This window comes from Pipra filicauda, unplaced genomic scaffold, assembly GCF_003945595.2.
Source record: "Pipra filicauda isolate LSUMZ 115617 unplaced genomic scaffold, ASM394559v2 scaffold62_size3274119_pilon, whole genome shotgun sequence".
Classification (NCBI taxonomy): domain Eukaryota; kingdom Metazoa; phylum Chordata; class Aves; order Passeriformes; family Pipridae; genus Pipra; species Pipra filicauda.
Genome location: NW_024104787.1, coordinates 1,517,192 through 1,535,892, shown reverse-complemented (window position 1 = coordinate 1,535,892; position 18,701 = coordinate 1,517,192). Strand labels below are relative to the sequence as shown.

At 39.8% G+C, this 18,701-nt stretch overlaps 2 protein-coding genes across 4 annotated transcripts in view; one reads left to right on the top strand and one right to left on the bottom strand.

Annotated features, from left to right (window-relative positions):
* The window catches only part of AVL9 (AVL9 cell migration associated), a 42,291-nt gene extending 39,252 nt beyond the window's left edge, over positions 1-3,039 (bottom strand). The window contains exon 1 of the mRNA XM_027729052.2: positions 2,861-3,039. Within this exon, the coding sequence (XP_027584853.1) occupies positions 2,861-2,926 (66 nt within the window). The 5' untranslated portion in view covers positions 2,927-3,039. The remainder of the gene's footprint in view (positions 1-2,860) is intronic.
* Positions 3,040-3,087: 48 nt separating this feature from the next.
* On the top strand, positions 3,088-18,619 carry LZTFL1 (leucine zipper transcription factor like 1). Of its 3 annotated transcripts, XM_039388324.1 has the most exons (11): positions 3,088-3,236; positions 4,481-4,639; positions 9,802-9,926; positions 10,395-10,589; positions 11,113-11,173; positions 12,019-12,087; positions 13,489-13,554; positions 13,674-13,751; positions 16,311-16,484; positions 16,972-17,075; positions 17,648-18,619. In XM_039388324.1, exons 3-11 carry the CDS (start codon positions 9,850-9,852, stop codon positions 17,664-17,666), a joined length of 843 nt encoding a protein of 280 aa, XP_039244258.1. In that variant the 5' UTR covers positions 3,088-3,236; positions 4,481-4,639; positions 9,802-9,849; the 3' UTR covers positions 17,667-18,619. The 3 variants fall into 3 exon arrangements, with proteins under 3 accessions (XP_039244258.1, XP_027584862.1, XP_027584859.1); XM_027729061.2 differs by lacking the exon at positions 4,481-4,639; XM_027729058.2 differs by lacking the exons at positions 3,088-3,236; positions 4,481-4,639 and adding an exon at positions 7,770-7,826.
* The last annotated feature ends 82 nt before the right edge of the window (positions 18,620-18,701 follow it).

Here is an 18,701-nt window from a genome sequence, read left to right as displayed (position 1 = left end):
AACTCAAACCACTCTATGATTCTAGACACAACAAAGAAAAAGAGAAGTCCCAGACTGCCACTTTCAAGACACTCTTTTCTAACCCCTTGCCAGTCTTCTCCTTGTGCCAGTGTACCTGTCTTCTGCAGCTGTCCACTTAACAGAATCTGTGAACCAACCACCTCAGAAGCAACCCACCAAAACAAGGCTTGCTTTTGGTCACCTCAGTTCCCCATTTCAGCTTACCATACAACTGACTCTGCTCTCCAGTTGTGAAGAGGTAGGAGAGGAAAAGGGAAGAATGTTCCTGTATTCACAGAGGTGAATACAGCCTCTAAATCTATTTTGTTAGCCTACCTAGTCAAGCTCTTCTATATTCTCCTCAAATACAGGCAGCTCAAGGACTATCATATTCAGTCCTGGAAGTGACACAGAGGGATCCACATCCATTGTCCTGAAACGTGGATCAGAATTTGTATACATCAATAAACATATTATTACATGATAGGACTACATCCATTGTCACTCTTTTCGTCAAATCACATCACTTTTGTGACTTATCCTTGATCATATGTGGTCTCTTTTCTCTTCCAGAAGTTTTCTCATGTCAATTCCTAAGCTTATACTATTATTATTTATTCCTATTGCACAACTTCATCATACATCCCATTTCTATCATTCTAGCATTCCTTATCGTCCAGCTGTTGCACATTTCAGTCTTCCTTTATAATAGATTCCCCAAGTTTGCTCATTATACTTCAATTTTATCATGTAAACAATACCAGTCTTGAGAAACATCTCTTGCAAGCACCTTTCAAGCTAATAGTTCCTCTTCTGATTCAAATCTATTCTGCTTCCTCTTCTCCATGCTACACTTCACCCAAGTCCCAGCACTTACACTAATTCACCAGTATCTCCACCTTAAAAAAAAATAATGTGATCCGTTATCAAGTTTCTGGTGGATGAGAGTTACTCCATTCCTTTCACAGATAAAAGAATTCAATCGCTTATTCTTACAAAAGATGCAGGTCAGTCAGGCACAATCTATCTTTAGCGAATGCACATAGGACTCAGTCTACTTAGTGTCATGTTATTAATTAATTCTTTCCTTCAAAAATTCTCTAGAGTCTTGCATACTACTGATGTCAAACTCATTAGGCCATAGCTGCGCAGCTCCCTGCCTCCAGTTCTTTCAGGAAACGTTTTCCATGGTTCAGTAACAAATCTGCTAAGTCAGAGGCAGAATATATTTAACATCAGATTTCTGGTTAGATTTCCCCTAGGAAGTCTGGCTGTTTGTGGTTCTACCAACTGTCATTCCATTCCTGCAGTTCTTCTTCCTGTGACACAGCTACCCTGTCCCCTTCCTAAATTGCCATCCTCTCCAACTTCTCCAGGTAATTTCTTGAGATACTTAGAGAAAACTTTGGTTCAGAGGTATTCTGACCCAATTTTTGACAACATCCCAAAACGTACTTATACAAACATTTTACTGGCAACAAAATCAAATTCACTGCTACTAATTTATAGTTTGGGGGGTTGTTTGTTTTCTTTTAGTTTGGGTTTCTTTTTCCTTGTTTTTCCTCTTTGCATCAAGACTGCCTAATGTACAAGAAAAGAAATACAGACCCCAAAAGGAGAACAGAAGCAACAAAAGCCATATCTGCTTTTGTCTCCAGCCTAGGCCTTTTCTAAGAGGGCAACAAGAAGTTGAGGGCAAAAACATTCTCTTCCTCCTACAGACACCCAGTTAACGCTCATCCGCTAACAGTCTTTGACAAGAAAGTCTTATAAATATCACAGACCTTGCATACTAGATGATCTAATTACTTCACAGGAACTGATCCTGTGAACATCCATATGTGAACAGCCCCCAACCACCCTGAGGAGAAAGGATGCATTACAAAACCATGTACATCTTTCAGAAATAGAGATTGAAGAACATATACTAGGAGTTACTGCACTAAAGCCTCTGCTGGCATGAGGAATTGTTACACGTTTCCAGGCTACGCTTGTTTTGTTTACTCAAGCATTAATTTCTTAGCTACCTTTTATAGAATGTGTTCGTGTTAGATCAAGAATAACCATCACATTCATTAGTGTTTTGGCAATTTTGGTAAAGACTAAGAATGCTCCATGGAAAAACACTAACTGGAAATCCAACATTATATCCATCTGCCCTTGTCACAGCAAAGCAATTGCACGTGCAGGCCAGATGGGCAACTGCATCTCCTGCTTCAAGGGTTAAGGAAAATAAAATAAGAGCATAAAATACCTGTGAAATACATAACATAAAAATCCTTCTGCCTTACAGGCCACATGAAGCAGTCAAGCATTTATGAAAGAGGGGATGAGACAAGCAATGAAAACTTAAATCCAGGGGGGACTTGTACCCTGGGGCTGTTTGGTACAAGATGTATCTGTGAGCGCTCAGCGCGGCGCTGCCCGGCTGAGCCGGCAGGAAGACAAGACGGTAGATTAAAACACCATTCGTTTGTTTGTTTGTTGTCTCAGAGCTGTCTGTCTGTGTGCATTAGGCACGCTCCCCGCAGTCACAGGAGAACAGGGGGCCGGCGGGCTGAGCTCTCGCTCCCGGCGGGAGCGCCGAGGCGGGGCGGGGGCGGGCACGGACCCAGCTCCATAACCACGAACTGCCCGGGGCGGGCCCAGCAGGGCAGCCCCAGCCCGGCCGAGGGAACCCCTGCCGGCGTCCAACCCCTCCTGTACCGCCCCCTGAGCTACAGCAAAGCCCCCCCGGCCCCGCCAGACGCGCCCCTCCCGCAGGGGCTCCAGCAGGCGGGCAGGCGCCGCTCGGCGCAGGGGAGGGCCGGGAGGAAGGAGCGCAGGGGAGAGGCGGGAGTCCAGGCGCCCCCTCACTCACCTGGCAGCCTTTCTTGTGGTGGAAGCCCACCACCACGATGTGCAGCACCGGGCCCCGCTTCTCCATGGAGCAGCCCGGCGATGGCCTCGCCAGAGGATGCCGCCGTGCCCGGGCTCTCGCTCCGCCTCCCGGGGTCCGGCAGGGACGCAGCCCCGGCCGCCTGCGCTTCCGCACCGCCCGGCCCCGGGAGGGCGGGAATGGCGGGCGGCACCGCCCTCCGCCCGTCCCTCACCGCCCCGCCAGCGTGGGGTCACGGAGTCACTGAATTAGTTAGGTCGGAAAGGACCTTCGAGATCGGCGAGGCCAGCCTGTAGGCCGTGCGGGTTAATGGCAGCCTAAAGCGGAGTCTGGGATTGTTTCAGTACCGTTTAGTCAGGTTGGTTGCTGAAGGTTAAAAATGAGAAAAAAATCAAGGCTTCTTCTCTTAGCACTGTTTTGCTGCTAATCCTCTGAGAAAAAGAGGGTCCGGGGGGGAAACCTCATTGCTCTCTACAACTACCTGAGAGGAGGTTGTGGTGAGGTGGGGGCCGGTCTCTTCTGCTGTTCCTGCAGTGAGAGGACAAGAGGAAATGGCCTTAAACCAAGACAGGCGAGATTCAAATTAAATGTTAGAAAAAGAATTTTCACTGTTAGGGTGGTCAGGCATTGGAACCCGTTGCCCAAGGAGGTGGTGGAGTCACCCTCCCTGGAGGTGTTTACGAGGTGTCTGGATCAGGCTCTGGGTGATGTGGTTTAGTGGTTTAGGGGTTACAGTGGTGATGCTGGGTGGATGGTTGGACTGGATGATCTCAAAGGTCTCTTACAACATTTACGATTCTATGATTCTCTAAACGTGTTAGGAGACCCTAGAAAGAAGACAGTTCAAAGAATTGTGCAAGAGCACAGGCAAATTTAGTGTAAGAGAAAAAAAATTAAAAAATCTGTATGTTACGGCACTCAGACCATGCTCCCTCTTTAATCTTTGTTATGAGTCAATTCTGTCTGCTTGAATCAACAGCATTTGGCAGAGGTTCTATTCTTAATAATTAAGATTCTCTGTGGAAATTGGAGGAAGATAATCTTTTTGAAAGAACTATAAAAGAATAGTGCTTAAAGAAAATCTTATCACTAACATGGTACCCAGAGGCTTGAATTGTAACAATAAAGCATGTAATTACATATTGTTTCACAGCTCCAACAGAAGTGCTGTTACAGAAAAACTATACTGCAGGGAACACAGGAGAAGCTACGAGGAACAATCCTATCAAGGGAATGATTTCTTACCAGTTTTAACCTGTAACTGACTGTTTAGTATAATTTCAAAAAAAGAAAAATGTATGCAATATTGGCCATTATCTCCTGCAGTAATGAGATATCCCCAGAAAGATACATAGGAGTGTTTATGGTTCATTCTCAATTCATTCAGGAAAGTGCAGTGTGGCATCACTGTTACTGATATGGATTATGCATTACAGAAGCATCTCAGTGATACTACTGGATAATGGCTTCTCTGAGTAGATTATTAGAATTTTTTTTACTTGAAATTCTCTTTCCTGCTAAAGCAATAAAAATGTTAAAGTGACAACATCAGTCTGGTCTAGGAAAACTAACTAGTTGACATCATCTATGTTGTTTTCACAGCTCACATTGTGTGTATTTATGAGGAAGAAAGTGAGAGCTGCTATGAAACAGAAGCTTTTGGAAAAGTCTCAGAATTTTCCTGAAGGAATTTTCTTTCTCTGTGCATAGCTAACAAATAGCAATGAAAACTCAGCCCTACAGGTCTTCTGTTACTTATAGGTAATATTTTGCTTAAGAAGCACTAGCTGTGGTGTCATTACAGTAGTAATCATAATTTGTTAGTCATTCTTCAATGCATACCAGTAATGCAAAGTTCTCAACTTGGCTTGTGTGCAGTGATATTTGTAGAGATGGATAAGCCTTTCCTTGGCAGTATGATAGTTTATGTCTGGAAGTACCACCAGACATAAGCAGTGCCCATGGTAGCTGATAGCTCTGATTTGTTAGGTATAGCCCGGCTTTCTAAAGAACAAAACTGTGAATTTGTGGAGACAAGCATGTCCTTGGATTTCTGTTGAAGAAAAGCATAAATTAAACCTTGGCATGGATTTGAGGTTTGAAAAATAATTTATTCTAGATGGTAATCTCACTTGGTGTTTGCAGTAGATTTTTTTTTAAGCTCTTATCCCAAATTTTAGAAAAACCGATTTCTAAGCAGTAAGGTTCATAACAGTGGTTGGGATTATGATCTCTCACTTGGAAACTCCTGTAAAAGAAATACAAAAAAGAAAAGACTACAAAACAATTGATTGGACATAAATTTAATGAACCTCCCACAACATTAAAAATGGGAAAACATTTTACAAAGACAAAAATTTTCAATTATGTGAAATATGCTCAGCCATCATGCAGAAATGAACCACACACCAGTGACACGGAGGTGTTCTCAGTGAAGGGAGCGTGTTCCTGCAGCATTCCAGCCTGGTGCCTCAGAAACTTGCCATGTACTAGCAGCAGTACAGTCTGCAAGGACACTCGAGTGACTGACTTTTCTCCCCACTCTTGCAGCATTTGGACAAGTGGTTCTTTGAGTTATTCACGCTGTTCGCAGGCTGAAATTCATTTTTTGTGAACTTCTCACCAGTTGGGATATGATCAACTGTTTCAAGGTGATTAGTTAGAAGATGGGTCTCTTCTTGCATCTCAGGTTTTGTGGAACTTCTTTCTCATCCTGCTTTGTTCCATTTGGAATGCAGTTTTAGTGCTCTTTGAAAGCTTTGTGGATGCTGTAATTCCCCTAAAAATAAAATAATCTTTTTTTTTTTTTTAAGTCAACAGGACCAAATGTTATTTGAGTTGTGCATTTAGTTGCATTAGGTCACCATGACGTAGGCGGGGATCCAAACAGGCTTCCCCAAGGAAGTAATGCATTTGATTCAGTGGGGATGATGCTGTCATTCTCATGGGATTGATAGAACTCTCAACCGTGCAGGCAAAAAAGTGGAGGTTAGATTGTTAGGGAGGTTTGCAGGCACAAATGCAATGTATCTTCTCCTGCAACTTTGAAAAGGCTTAAATGTGGATGACCGAAACATTGGTCTTGGATCTTGACTCGTCTTCCCACACAAATACTCTATTACTCCTTTTTCTGCACAGCTTGCTGAGGAACCTGAAGAAGTGCTGCTGCCAGCACGTACTGTGTGATGGAACATGGGACAAAGAGGTGCAAGCTAACAAGGCATAGCACAGCTCCTGCTGTGTCTTTCAGTCCACCTTCAACAACTGTAATGCTGCCTACACTCGGGAACAACCTTTTGTGCATATGGTCTGTCTTTCTACAGTCCCTGGATTGCCACAGGGATGTCCTTTTCAATTCTGAGGCCAGACCTGGATGCCCTTCCCTCGGGAGTCACATGGTCTAGGGCCTCCTGCAAACATGTCCTGAGTCTCCTGTGTTGAATGTAGGCTGCACCTGTGACTTGTGGTGTTTACTGAGGACAGACTTGGAAGGAGTCAGGCCTATCTGTCTCAAGAGCTGATCCAGGCTGCTCGATTTTGATGGAAGTCGTGTCAGTTGCTCCTGATTGTATCTGAAGTAAACAGAAATCAGGTTAGATCTGCCACTAATACAGCTGCCTACTCAAAATCTTCTGTTAATCCTAAATTAGTCACTGCTGCTTTTAGGGCCATTAGTTAATGAAAATGCACTGAAGGCTGTAGTCAGTAAGACAAATATAATGTTGGGTAATGCCAATTGCATTCTAACGGTGTGAAAATGGATCCCATTTTTTCCTCTTAAATTGTGGAAGAAGAACAGTTTTCCCCTGGGGCCACTCTGCTCCAGAAAGTGTGTGGATGGAAACAGCTGCCCAGGTACAGCAGCGCTCCTGCCTGTGTATGTTCCAAACCGCCTTTTTCCAGCTTGCTGCTTCTCGATCTGTCAGTCATTTACCTGCAATTCATCTGTGAGTGAATGAGGGCTATTTTGTGCTAGCCCATGTTGCTGAATGGAGTTTTCTATTCTGTCTCTGAGTGCAATAAAGCAAGGCAAGCGCTAGAAAAGACAGAAGTGGAAGAACACGAAAATAAATTAGTAAAGTAAATGATGCAGTAGTTGGGATTTTGTTGCTCTAAGCAGGTGAGATATGAGGTAGCAGATAACGAGAAACAAAAAGCCCACAAATAAATCCCCCTAAACCAAACCAAAAAGCCCTAATGTTTTTCCTTATGTACAGAGCAAACTTGATAGGAAGTCCCTTGAGGTGTGCCAAGACTGTCTGTTTAGTGTGTTCCCTTGTTTGCTGTGAGCCCTGGGCTCCAGTAACCTGTACTGGATACCTGCCAGTCCACTCCATGGCTCCACGTGCAAGCAAACCAAATAGGGCTGTTGATTAGAAAACGTGTAAAAAAATAGTTGACACCATGGCTGTGGGATTAAAGAACTTAAAACCAGAGGAGTCAGGAGTTTAAAGTCAGTGTTAGAGAGTTTTATTTTTTGCGAAACTTTGCTGACACCATCTGTGGGAATGTTCAGTGCTAGGTTGGATGGGGCTCAGAGTAACCGGGGCTAGTGAGAGGTGTCCCTGCCCAGGGGCGCTTGGGACTGGATGATCTTTAAGGTCCCTTAAAACCCAAACTGTTCTGGGCTGTCCTGCCGACTTTAGCGGGATTAATTCCATGCTAATGCTTTGCAAAAATCCGTGTTTAGCAAAGAAGCCTTTGGGGGGAAAAAAAATTTTAGGTGGTGTAAATAAACGTGGAATATTGCCCGTGGCGACCCGAGCACATCCCAAATCCAAACGCCAAGGAAAACACCCCAGCTCCTTTATTTGCCGGGAATCGCCGCGCGGGTCACGTGGGCGCGCCACCGCCAATCGGGGCGCGCCGAAGGCGCTCGCGAGGCTTTCGGTCTCCATGGCAACGCCTGGGCCCGAACCGTCCGAGCGCCGTCAGAGCCGCCGCCATGGTGAGTACGGGACGGGGCTGCCGCCGCCCCCGGCATTCCCTGCTCGTCCAGGTATACCTGCGGGCCTGGGGGCGGCCCGTCCTCATGCGGGAGCTGCTCCAGGGGGCTGCGGCCGCCGCCTGCCCTCCCGGGCATCCCTGACATCCTTGCGGAGACTCCTGGGGCTCGGGTTTTTTTGCGGGATGAGGTGCCCCGGTGGCTTAACCGCGTATCGGCGTGGCTGACTTGGAGATCGCGAGTGGCCTGTGCTTATGTGTCTGTTTACTCGTTTAAGTTCCTTTCTGTCTGTAATAAATAAAAACTCTTCACCTAAAAAAAACCCCAGCAACAGCAAAGAGAACATCAACTTAGCTTTCCATATGATCCCTCAATTCCAAGGTGTAGGACTTTGTGGGCGACATCGGGCTTGCAGCCCCACACTGTGAGAGCTGGTTTTATTTACTGCTGTTGCTGCTTCCTCGGCCTTTAATTCCCGGGCAGTCGAGATCTGTGCTCAGATTACTGACTGTCCATCCAGGTATCCCAGTACTGCGTTGTCACTGGAGCTCACCTGCACAGGTGGGTTACTGAGGACAGGGTGATCAGGTTAACTGTTTTGTGTGACTTGCTACATTTCTGTCCTTCCCCAGCACCAGCCATACCGACCAAGTACACCGAAGTAAGTGAAGCGGACTCGCCTTTGGTTGCATCAGCTCTCCAGGGAATGAGGGGATAAACTCCCATTTGTGCCCCGTTGTACCTCCTTGTGACTTGTGCTACCTGCATGAGCAATGGTTATTCCAATGTAATTGGCCATACCAACAGTCCTTCCTTGGAAATTGAGGCACGTGTAGAAGGGCTAGTCAGCCACAGCTGAAATTGCTTCCTTAATTTGCCCTGGGAGTATTTGTTTCTGGGCAACAGGCTATTGAGAAACAAATTCAGATTATCACTTAAGATCTCCTTCTATATAAAAAGGAGCACAACCAGCAGGTAAAGGGAAGTCATTCCCCTCTCTATTCTGCTCTCATGAGACCCCACCCAGAGCACTGTGTACAGTTCGGGTGCCCCCAACATAAGCAGGACATGGAACTGTTGTAGCAAGTTGTGCAGAGGGCCACAAAGTTGACAAGAAGACTTGAACACATCCCCTACAAAGACAGGCTGAGAAAGTTGGGGCTGTTCAGTCTGGAGAAGAGAATGTTGTATGGAAACCTCACAGCAACCTTCCAGTATCTGAAGGGGGCCTACAAGGAAGCTGGAGAGAGTGTCTTCATCAGGAACTGTAGTGGAGTGGCTTCAAACTGAGAGTAGGTTTAGATTAGATACGTGGAAGAATTTATTTTCTGTGAGGGTGGTGAGGCACTGGAACAGGTTGCCCAGAGAAGTTGTGGGTGCCCCATCCCTGGGAGTGTTCAAGGCCAGGCTGGATGGGGCTCTGAGCAACCTGGTCTAGCGGAAGGTGTCCCTGCCAATGGCAGTGATGATCTTTAAGGTCCCTTCCCAACAGAAACCATTCTATGATTCTGTAATTATATGAAAAGTTTCTACAAATAAACTAACAAAGAAACATAGCATACTTTCCTGTGGTTTTGTTTTGGGTTTTTTTGGTAGTACATCTATGAAAGATACATCATTCAGCTACATTATACATATGTACATGTAGTACAAAGACAAATTTATCCAAGAGCTTCCTCCATGGTCCTTCTGATTCTGATACTCTGATTGCTTCTGTTTTAGATTTTCTGTGACTTTTTTGAGGCTACTAGTCACTTGAGCTCTTACTTCCAAGCACTGGTGGTTTTAAAGGGAGAGCACTTATGTGAGGTGTATGGGGATTACACATATGAAAATATAGTTGTTTTTTAACATGCTAGTGAACATGATAACCCTGTGAAAGCAATCACAGAAACCAGTCAGAAGGCAATACTAGTCAGAGCCAAACTTATGCTCCTTTTTGCTTAGTGTATGTTTGTGCTTTTATCCTCACCTGCAGGCAGAGCTGGGCCTTAATGAGCACCACCAGAACGAAGTGATCAGCTACATGCGCTTCGCTCGCTTCAAGCGTGGCCTGTGTCTCAAAACAGTGGATTCTTGTTTTCAGGACCTTAAGGACAGCAGGTACTGTGTGGGGTGCTTCTGAGCAAGAATAAACCAAATATGCTAGCAGCAGTGGCGCATTTGAACACTTCATGGGGCAACTTTTCTCCATTTCAATTTGTATGTTCTTACTGGGGAAGAACCAATAATTTTCCGAAAGTTACAAGTCAAGTGCTTTTAGAACTAGGTTGTTCATGTTCTTAGGAATTAACACAGATATTGACAACATGACATTGCTTTATATCTTGCTTCTGATGTCTAAATTTAATGCAAGGCTAGCTGAATTAGTGTTTGTGATTGTGATGATTTAAAGAGAAAATTCAAACACAATAACCAGTTAGTAGTCCTGTGGTCATCTAATAACTACTGACAGTGGATGTTTTTAGAAGGATCTTACATTATGTGAGTGGTACCTGTGTAGTGAGATCTCATAAATATGGAAAATTGTTACCTTTATTATATGTGACTCATATTAACTACTGTGTTTAGACTTGTTGAAGAGACCTTCACAGTTGATGAGGTGACAGACATGCTGGATGGACTGCAGAGTGTCGTACACAGTGAAGTGGAGTCGGAGCTCATAAATACAACTTACACCAACGTTTTACTTCTGCGGCAGCTCTTTTCACAGGCTGAGAAATGGTACCTTAAGTTACAGACAGACGTCTCTGACTTGGAGAATCGGTAACATCTATTGGACTGTACAGAGTGCCTTTCAATAATAAGAAAGCTGCAGAGTGTTGACTATTTGCATTCTTTTCCTAACCATTGGAATCTATTCTTTTACTGTTGTATCAGTGAGAGTTTCAAGGCTTCCATCTGTAAAGTAGCAAGATACAAAAATAATTTCAAACTTGTCAGCAAGATGTTTTTAATGGTAATATTCTTACTTGAATTAAGGGCAGGTAAGGGGAGGTGATTGGATTTGAATAAAAAAACTTTTGTCTGGTTTGATTAGATTTTAATCAAGGATGAATCAAGAATTTTACAGTTCTAATGCATATACCATACCATTGCATGACATGATCTGTTGTGTTTGTGGTATTTGCTTAGGACTTCATTCTGTACTTCTAAAAAGAATCTTACATGCGATAAAAAGCATAGCATCAGCCTGGTAAAATGTGTTCCATAGCATAGCTATTAGTAAATGAATGCCTTCCTTTATTTTTCTGCAGTAAATGAATGCCTCCTTATTTTTCTTTTCAAGAGAATTATTGGAACAAGTTGCTGAGTTTGAAAAGTCAGAATTTACATCTTCAAACAAAAAGGTAGAGTTTTATTTTAATCAAATACTAATCAAATGTCATGTGGAGTTGCGACAGATGTTTAAAATGCCTAGTACTGACTCGGTGCTTAAGGGAGAAAAGCAAAACCAAAACACCACCCTTTTTCTCGAAACTGTCTTTGAAAGTCTCCAAAAAAGTCACATTTGCAGTTTGGCACCAAGGCTCACTCTGAATTGCCTTGGCTGTTTCCAGAGTGCAGGTCCTGCACATCCAGGACATGCCTCATATACCTCACCCCAAGGTCAGCCAGACCAGGGATGTGTTAAAGCATCTGCTCCTGGGTTCCCTTCCCCTGGCAGCTGGGGTAAGATTGGGACATTTGCATGTCCTGTTTTGGCTTCATAGCTGAAAACATTGCACAGGACAGATATCACTTTAGCTTATCTTGCATGGTTATGGCTGCATCTTATTTGGTTTGTAGTGTAAAGGTGTATTTAGTTAATACATATTATTTTTGATACTTAAAAGGAGAAAATTTGTATCGTTGTAAATATTTTTTACTATTATAGTCAATTAAATATTTTTTCTGTTTTCCATATTCCTTTGTCTTTTGATTGCTGCAGCATTGTTAGTCTTCTGTAAAATCAAGTTTGGAATCCTTCTATGTCTCTGTGCAGTACTTTTGTTTAACTTAGGCTCAAAGTGAAGTATATAACTTAGGAGCCAAGAAACCAGTAAAAAATGAACTTGAAATGAAAGGTCATTCATTTACTTTACAAAAGAAAGCTGAATTGACTGTCAATAATTATTTTACAGACTATAGGAGTACCTTTCTCCCTCCCAGAGATCTGTATAATTTAATTTTTTCACCTTTATTATTTCTTTAGCCCACTGCAGATCCCGTTAAACCAAAACTGGCTCCCTTAAACGAAGGTGGGACAGAGCTGCTAAACAAGGTAGGAACTTGTCTGTTCATGCAGTTGTGGTCAATGACCATATTTCTGTAATGGTCTGTCACTATATAGACATCATGGTAATATATCCCAGAATGTAAAGGAAAATGCTAGTGAATTAATAAATGTTGTAAAACATCTGACATGTAATGCGTGGTTATGGTCTCTAACATGTATTGCAATATTGAGCCTTCCTTTGCAAAGACATTTTGGGCTTTGAAATTGTTTATTTTTTCATTTAATGGAATTAGTAAATTAGTAAATTAGTTCCATGCAGCTAGCCTGGCTTTTCAACAAGGAAGTAAATTAAAATATGTAGCTGGCTGAAATGATTAGGTTATTGAACATTTCCTGTATCCCTTACAGACAATCTTATTGCATCCATTCTTTTTTTTTTTTTTTTTTTTTTTTTTTTTTTTTTTTTTTTTTTTTTTTTTTTTTTTTTTTTTTTTTTTTTTTTTGGTAAGTTGGCTAAATTCATCCTGAAGAAACAGGCAGTTAGAGAATTTGGAATTTACTGACCTTAAAAATGTCTGATTTCTCACTTCTAAACATTTTCAGAATTAGGAAACAGTTTCTAGTAGTTAATGTTATGAATGGGTTGAACTCAGTTCAACTGAACTTTTCTAAAATGCCACACTTTTTACAGTACACTTTTAAGTTATGGGCAGTCAAGATAATTAGCAAGGAGCTGTGTTTTCTGTCTTCTGGCCTGCACTGCCGAAATGATGTGTCAAATACAGCGTCTGAATCAAATTGTTTTTACTCATTACGATAATTAAAGCATTCAAGAATTCAGACTTCTATTTTACTTGTAGATCAATGTAGTTCTCTATCAAAAATAATTTCAAAATCTGTTTCATAACAGTTTTTGTTGAATAGTTACATCTGATGTCTTTTTCTCTTTTTTCCCCAAATAATTCAAATGGTAAATTTACGCTGATAAAACATGGTTATTTCCTGTGGCAGAGAACATGATATTCAGTAACCTGGTATTTGTCTCCTTTGAACAGGAACTATGAATAAAGTTTTTGTTGATTGAAAATACAAATGATGAGCAGCAATGAAATTTAGATCTCTGAACATACAATGTTTAATCATGTATCTTGATATTAAGAAGATGCTGAGCTCAATAATCTCAATTCGGTAAAGCATGTACCAGATTTGAGTGAATGGTCCTATACATTACAATAGAATTGAAGACTTAAATTGCTTGCTGACTGAGGCAGAAAACAGAATAAAGCAATGAATTACTGATTTCTTATGGAGGCCATTTTTATAAGCATTTATAAGATCTTCTTTGCTTTCCTAAGTTATGAAGTGTATTTTCTTCCCTGAAACATTTGGAAAATTTGAAATAGCACAAGAATGTTCACAGACTTTTTCTTGTTCATTAACCCAAAGACAGTTGCTCGTCTACAAGAAGAAAATGAAAAATTGAAGACCAGACTCAAGACTATAGAAACACAGGTAAATTCACTGTAAGCTTGGATACTTAATGCTGTTTACATATTTAAAAATATCTGAATAAGAATCCCGTGGTTATTATTCTTATGTTTCTGAGGTTTTGAATTTTCAATGCGTTGCAGGCTACAGCTGCCCTAGATGAGAAGTCCAAGCTAGAGAAGTCACTGAGGGATTTACAGATGATCCAAGGAGATCAGAAGGTAAATGCAATTAAGATATCTCCCTCTGTTTAACACAACTGTTGCCAATACATCCAAAATGTTGTTCTGTATGGTGTGTTTCTTTTCTGGCAAATGCAAAAGTTCAAGTTACCTTTGTTGTGTTCCTGCTGATATTGTCTGTTCCCGTTGGTCTTTCAGTCAGGAGATAATCCATAACATTAGTTGATGTTATGACATGTATTTTGTGTCACATAGACCATGATAAATTATTGTTAGAAAGTGTTATTCCAGGTACTGTCAGGAAGTAGTATTCCAGAATTCATGTTCTCAGGGTTGATATTTGTATTAACAGACACAAATTTATGTCTGTTTCTTGATTTTTACTGATGAAAGAATGATGTCTAACCTGGTTTTACAGCAACACTAATTTTTTCAAGCGTTTGTCACACCTAATGTTGACATGGACAAGCAAACTTGCTGCTTATATGATTTTATGTGGTTCTGCACATATCAGCATACTGTTAAAAATGGTTCATGATTTATTTTTACTACTTGAGATTCTTAATCTTTTTTATAAATGATTCAAACCCGGCGAGTTGCTGCTGCAGAAATAAAATGTAAAAAGCCTGAAGTCACGTTAACACAAATAAGTCTGTCCAGGCCACCTTAGTATTTTTTCAAGTTTGTACCTTTATTTTGTCAATAACTAGAATTTTCTAAAGTTTGTTCATGTGTGATTGTTTCTTAAATTTCAAACATTCTGTTCAGACTTGAAAGAAAATTATTACACTTTAATCCTATTATTTTGAGAAATTAACTTTAAAACTCCTCCAGTATGTACAGATTTGAAGTGAGGTTCAGTATCATAAAACATTTCTCTTTTAAGTTTCGTATTTTAATCCTGATTTCTTTTTATTTTGCTTTCTAACTGGTTTATGGTATGTACTTGGCTCTCTCAATATGTTATAAATTTACTTAATAACTTTCAAAATCTGTATTCAATAATATTATTTAATAGGGAACTTGATTTATCAATCATGACAAATATTTTCTTTCTCTGTTTTGTTAAGCCTTAAATTATTAAAGGTTTAAAATATTAAAGGGGTGTATTAAATCCTGGATAATACTGTTTGTAGTTTTAAAAGATTGGAACCAAATCTCATCCTGCTTTTCTTGTTAAAAATGAATTGGCCTCAGTGTCAGGGCTGCTGACTATCTTCAGCTTTCATGTCCTAATTTGCTCTCTGTAATCTGTCACTTTCTTCTCCAGCTTTTACATTTTCTATTTACAGGCATACATATGTTGTTGCAACTAGCTAGTGGATATAGTGCTGAAATGTTCTACATGATTTAAGCAATTACAGTATTATCAGTATTAGTTGTTGGAGAAAATGTGGAATTTTTTGTGATTTCACTCCATATTTTTTAGGATGGATGTCATTAAGATCATATAAACCCAGTTGCTCAATAAGCAGAAGTTTTTAAACTCTTTGGAGAAATAAATGGCTGCCAAACCACAACAGTTCTTAAGGACCAACTCAGCAGATTGATTTTTTTTTTTTTTTTACTAATAGTTAATAGATGGCCCCACACATGAAATTTGAGTCACAGTTTGGGAGTAACTGCTACATTGGAACAATTTAACTTGAGGATTTAGAATTTTTGCATAATTGACTTATGTCTTCATTTAGAAAAATGGCAACTGTCTATTCTGATCTGAAACACACAAAATGTAGTGCTTTTCAGCATTGCAGACTTGGATTCTGTCTCAAAATTCAAAATAAACTTTTCTTCTGTACAGGTACTATTACCAAGTGTGTTCCTGTTCTCAAATCTTACCTTCCACAGGAACAGAGCTTCCTTAGTTTTAGTTTTTTGTTCTTTTTAAGGTGCTGCTGGTTCAGCCTCATCCTGAGTCATTATACTTCTGAGTTTGAAATTGAGCTTTCAAACCTGAGAGGATTTTGCGTTTGTTTTTTTCTTTTTTAATAAAAATCCGTAGAACAGTTACATGATTATAATGTTTTGTTACCCGAAACTGAAGTCCAGAAGAGTTTGAGTTATTTCTTCTCACAAGAAAACAGGAAAGTTTCTTCATAAGCAACTGTGTAAGACATCTAAGAATAGTACAATATTCATACCTGACTGAGAGTATGAGCCTTAACACTTCCAGCCTTTCCTACCTCTACTACACTAAGGGCTTTTGAAATGCTTCAAAAATACATTGTAGTGTAGACATTCAGATCTTAAATGTTAATTTACTATTTCTTTATGGTAAATAACTTCTTATAATATGCTTTATCCTGTGGCTGCACCTAATTCCTAAAGAAGCAAAGTACAAAAACTTGAAATCTCAACTTGGCAGAAGACATTCCAAACATCTTTAAAATGCACTTATTAAAAATTTTTTACAGTTATAAATCAGCCACTGCAGTAACATTTTTTTTAGTTAAAACACTAATTTAGGCTTTAAAGGAATAACATGAACATATTTATTAAAAATTAAGATGTACCTACTTTGTGTGGAATTTTGCACTTGAAATTTAAAATATTTCTTCTCTTGCATTTGACATATTTTAAATATTTCTTCCATTGAAGACTAATGCAAACCAGGATATCACTGAACTGGAGAATAAAGTGGCAGCTTTGAAATCCCAGTTTGAGAAGACTTTGAATGACACTACTGCAAACCAAAAATTCTTGGAAGAGGACTTGGTGACAACAAAACATGACTTGCTTAAGGTTCAGGATCAGCTATCTGCAGCTGAAAAGGTTAGCATTTTTTTTGTAGTGTAAAGATGTGATCCTTACTCACATTTTAACCGACTAGTAATTTAACAAGCACACACTACAGGATGCAGAGTTTACCAGGCCACACTGTTGCCTGTGTATTTTTGTTATTTCAGTGGAAAAGCATGTTATAAGTAAAATAGCAAACCCACAACTAACTACATGATTATAACTAGACGAATACTTAAATATTGCCCATTTGTCTGCATAGAAAGTTTGAAATGAAAAATGTATTCCCAGCCTTGAGAAGACTTTTAGCCTAATTTCATCAGAAAATAAAGTTTGTGTTTCTCTGTCTGTCCCAGTAATCTCATCTGAATTTACCAGCCCACTTAATCTAAATTTGAATAAGTTACAGAAACTACTATTCTGAACCTTGAGGAGGAAAAGCAATTGTTTGTTTTTTTTTAAATATTTTAGTTTGGTCTTCATAATATGTACATAATATGTTGATGTTGTAATTATGTAGGAGCTGGAGAAGAAATTTCAGCAAACAGCTGCCTATCGCAACATGAAGGAGATTCTCACAAAGAAGAATGAACAGATAAAGGATCTGCGTAGAAGGCTTTCCAAGTAAGTGATCTATCCTGTCTGTCCAAACAGGATCCTTGTTCTGCATCCACGTTCTGTTCCCATTTTGTCTTGTAAACAGTCTATAAATTTTCCCTTAAAAAGAATTTTTAGTAGTCTATTCCCTGATTTTTGACAAGCCAGTCCTTTCAGTGGATGTTAAGTGAATAGGACTGATCTGTGCAAGAGCAGCTACCATGTAGGAAGTAATGAGAGAATTTAGTATGGAGAGGTTACAGGATATTCATGTGTGTGGTGGATAAGCCCTTGGGCACTACACAGAGAGATACAGATGGCACATATTCCAGATGCTTTGGCAATTGTTTGGATTTGTGGGTAGGTCATTCCTTCATTCTAATATTTGGTAAACTGGCCAGTTTTTAAAGGAGAAAATAGTCTAAAAAGTATATGCATTTCTCTGTGCCCTAAGTCATACAGTGATTCTTGACAGAAATGTGTCACTATTGAGTGCAATTTATTACTTGGGTTTCATTTTTTCTTTAGAGGCAAAATGACTCTAGGGTATTTTCTGCTCTGTTTTAATTATTTTTCTCTTTATCTTTTTTAATCCTCAGATATGAATCAGAGGACTGAAATACCAAAAAACATCTGATGTATCGAAAGCTGCCATGGAACGAAAATGTAGACTGGTATTATATTTCAAAAATCTCTGTTTTGAATGGTATATTTTTTGCTTCTAATGATGAAAATAACTCTTTATTAATACTAATAACATGCTGAAACTCCTACCTTACTTCCTTGTAAACCTACAATTTATAGGTATTAGTTTCTGCAGTCATGTTTTTAATTCTTAGCCATCAACATTTCTTGAGAAACAGCTAACAGGATCTTACTGAAGAACTGAGAACATTCCCTACAAAGAAAGGAGTTTATTTTTGTTAAGAAAAGAAAAAAAGGGAAAAAAAAGAGCATTAGGGATTTCCATGTCTCTGAAGTGGAAATTCCAGTTGTTACTTTTGTGTAGTTAGTGTACTTATGAAGTAGCATTATATGTAAAAATTACATCAGTGAAAGTAAAAAGCAGGAAGAAAAAAAAAGAAACTCACAGATTCTGTAATGTTACTTCACAATGGACATGTCATACCTCAGCAAAATGTGGTCAGTAGCATTTTTCTGGAGGATGTTCAGGAGCTAGTGAGGTAAATATGCTTTATAGCTGAAGCTGTCAAATAAAGCCACTAATTGAAGTTATGCTTTTTAACTTGAATTGATTTGAAACAAATTTGAATATCAAAAGACAGATTCTGATTTTGCCAGTATTCTTAGCATTGAGATGATAATCTGAAAACTCATAGGAAAGTTAATGGAGAAACTTTTTTGAGAAATAAGTTATTTTAGATATTTTCATCTCCTTTCTTGATGTAACCTCATCAGAAAACAGCTTACTTCTCTCAAGTCTTCTACTTGTAATTCTTTTCCTTGCATTTATTTGTCAGCCTATTGTTAGTGCATTCTACTTGTTCATCTGTCCCTGTTCATGTGTATGTTGTATTTTACTCCAAATAAAACTATTCTGTTTTCAAACATTTAATCTTTAAGGAGCTGGGTTTTTTAATAGGAATGTTTTGTATAGCCATTTTTTTAATATCTGTGGGAATGGGTGGCAGA

Coding starts and splice junctions, on each gene's coding strand:
- LZTFL1 (XM_027729058.2), top strand. Junction 10,590..11,112: donor GTCTCTGACTTGGAGAATCG/GTAACATCTATT, acceptor TTTCTTTTCAAG/AGAATTATTGGAACAAGTTG. Junction 12,088..13,488: donor GGACAGAGCTGCTAAACAAG/GTAGGAACTTGT, acceptor ATTAACCCAAAG/ACAGTTGCTCGTCTACAAGA.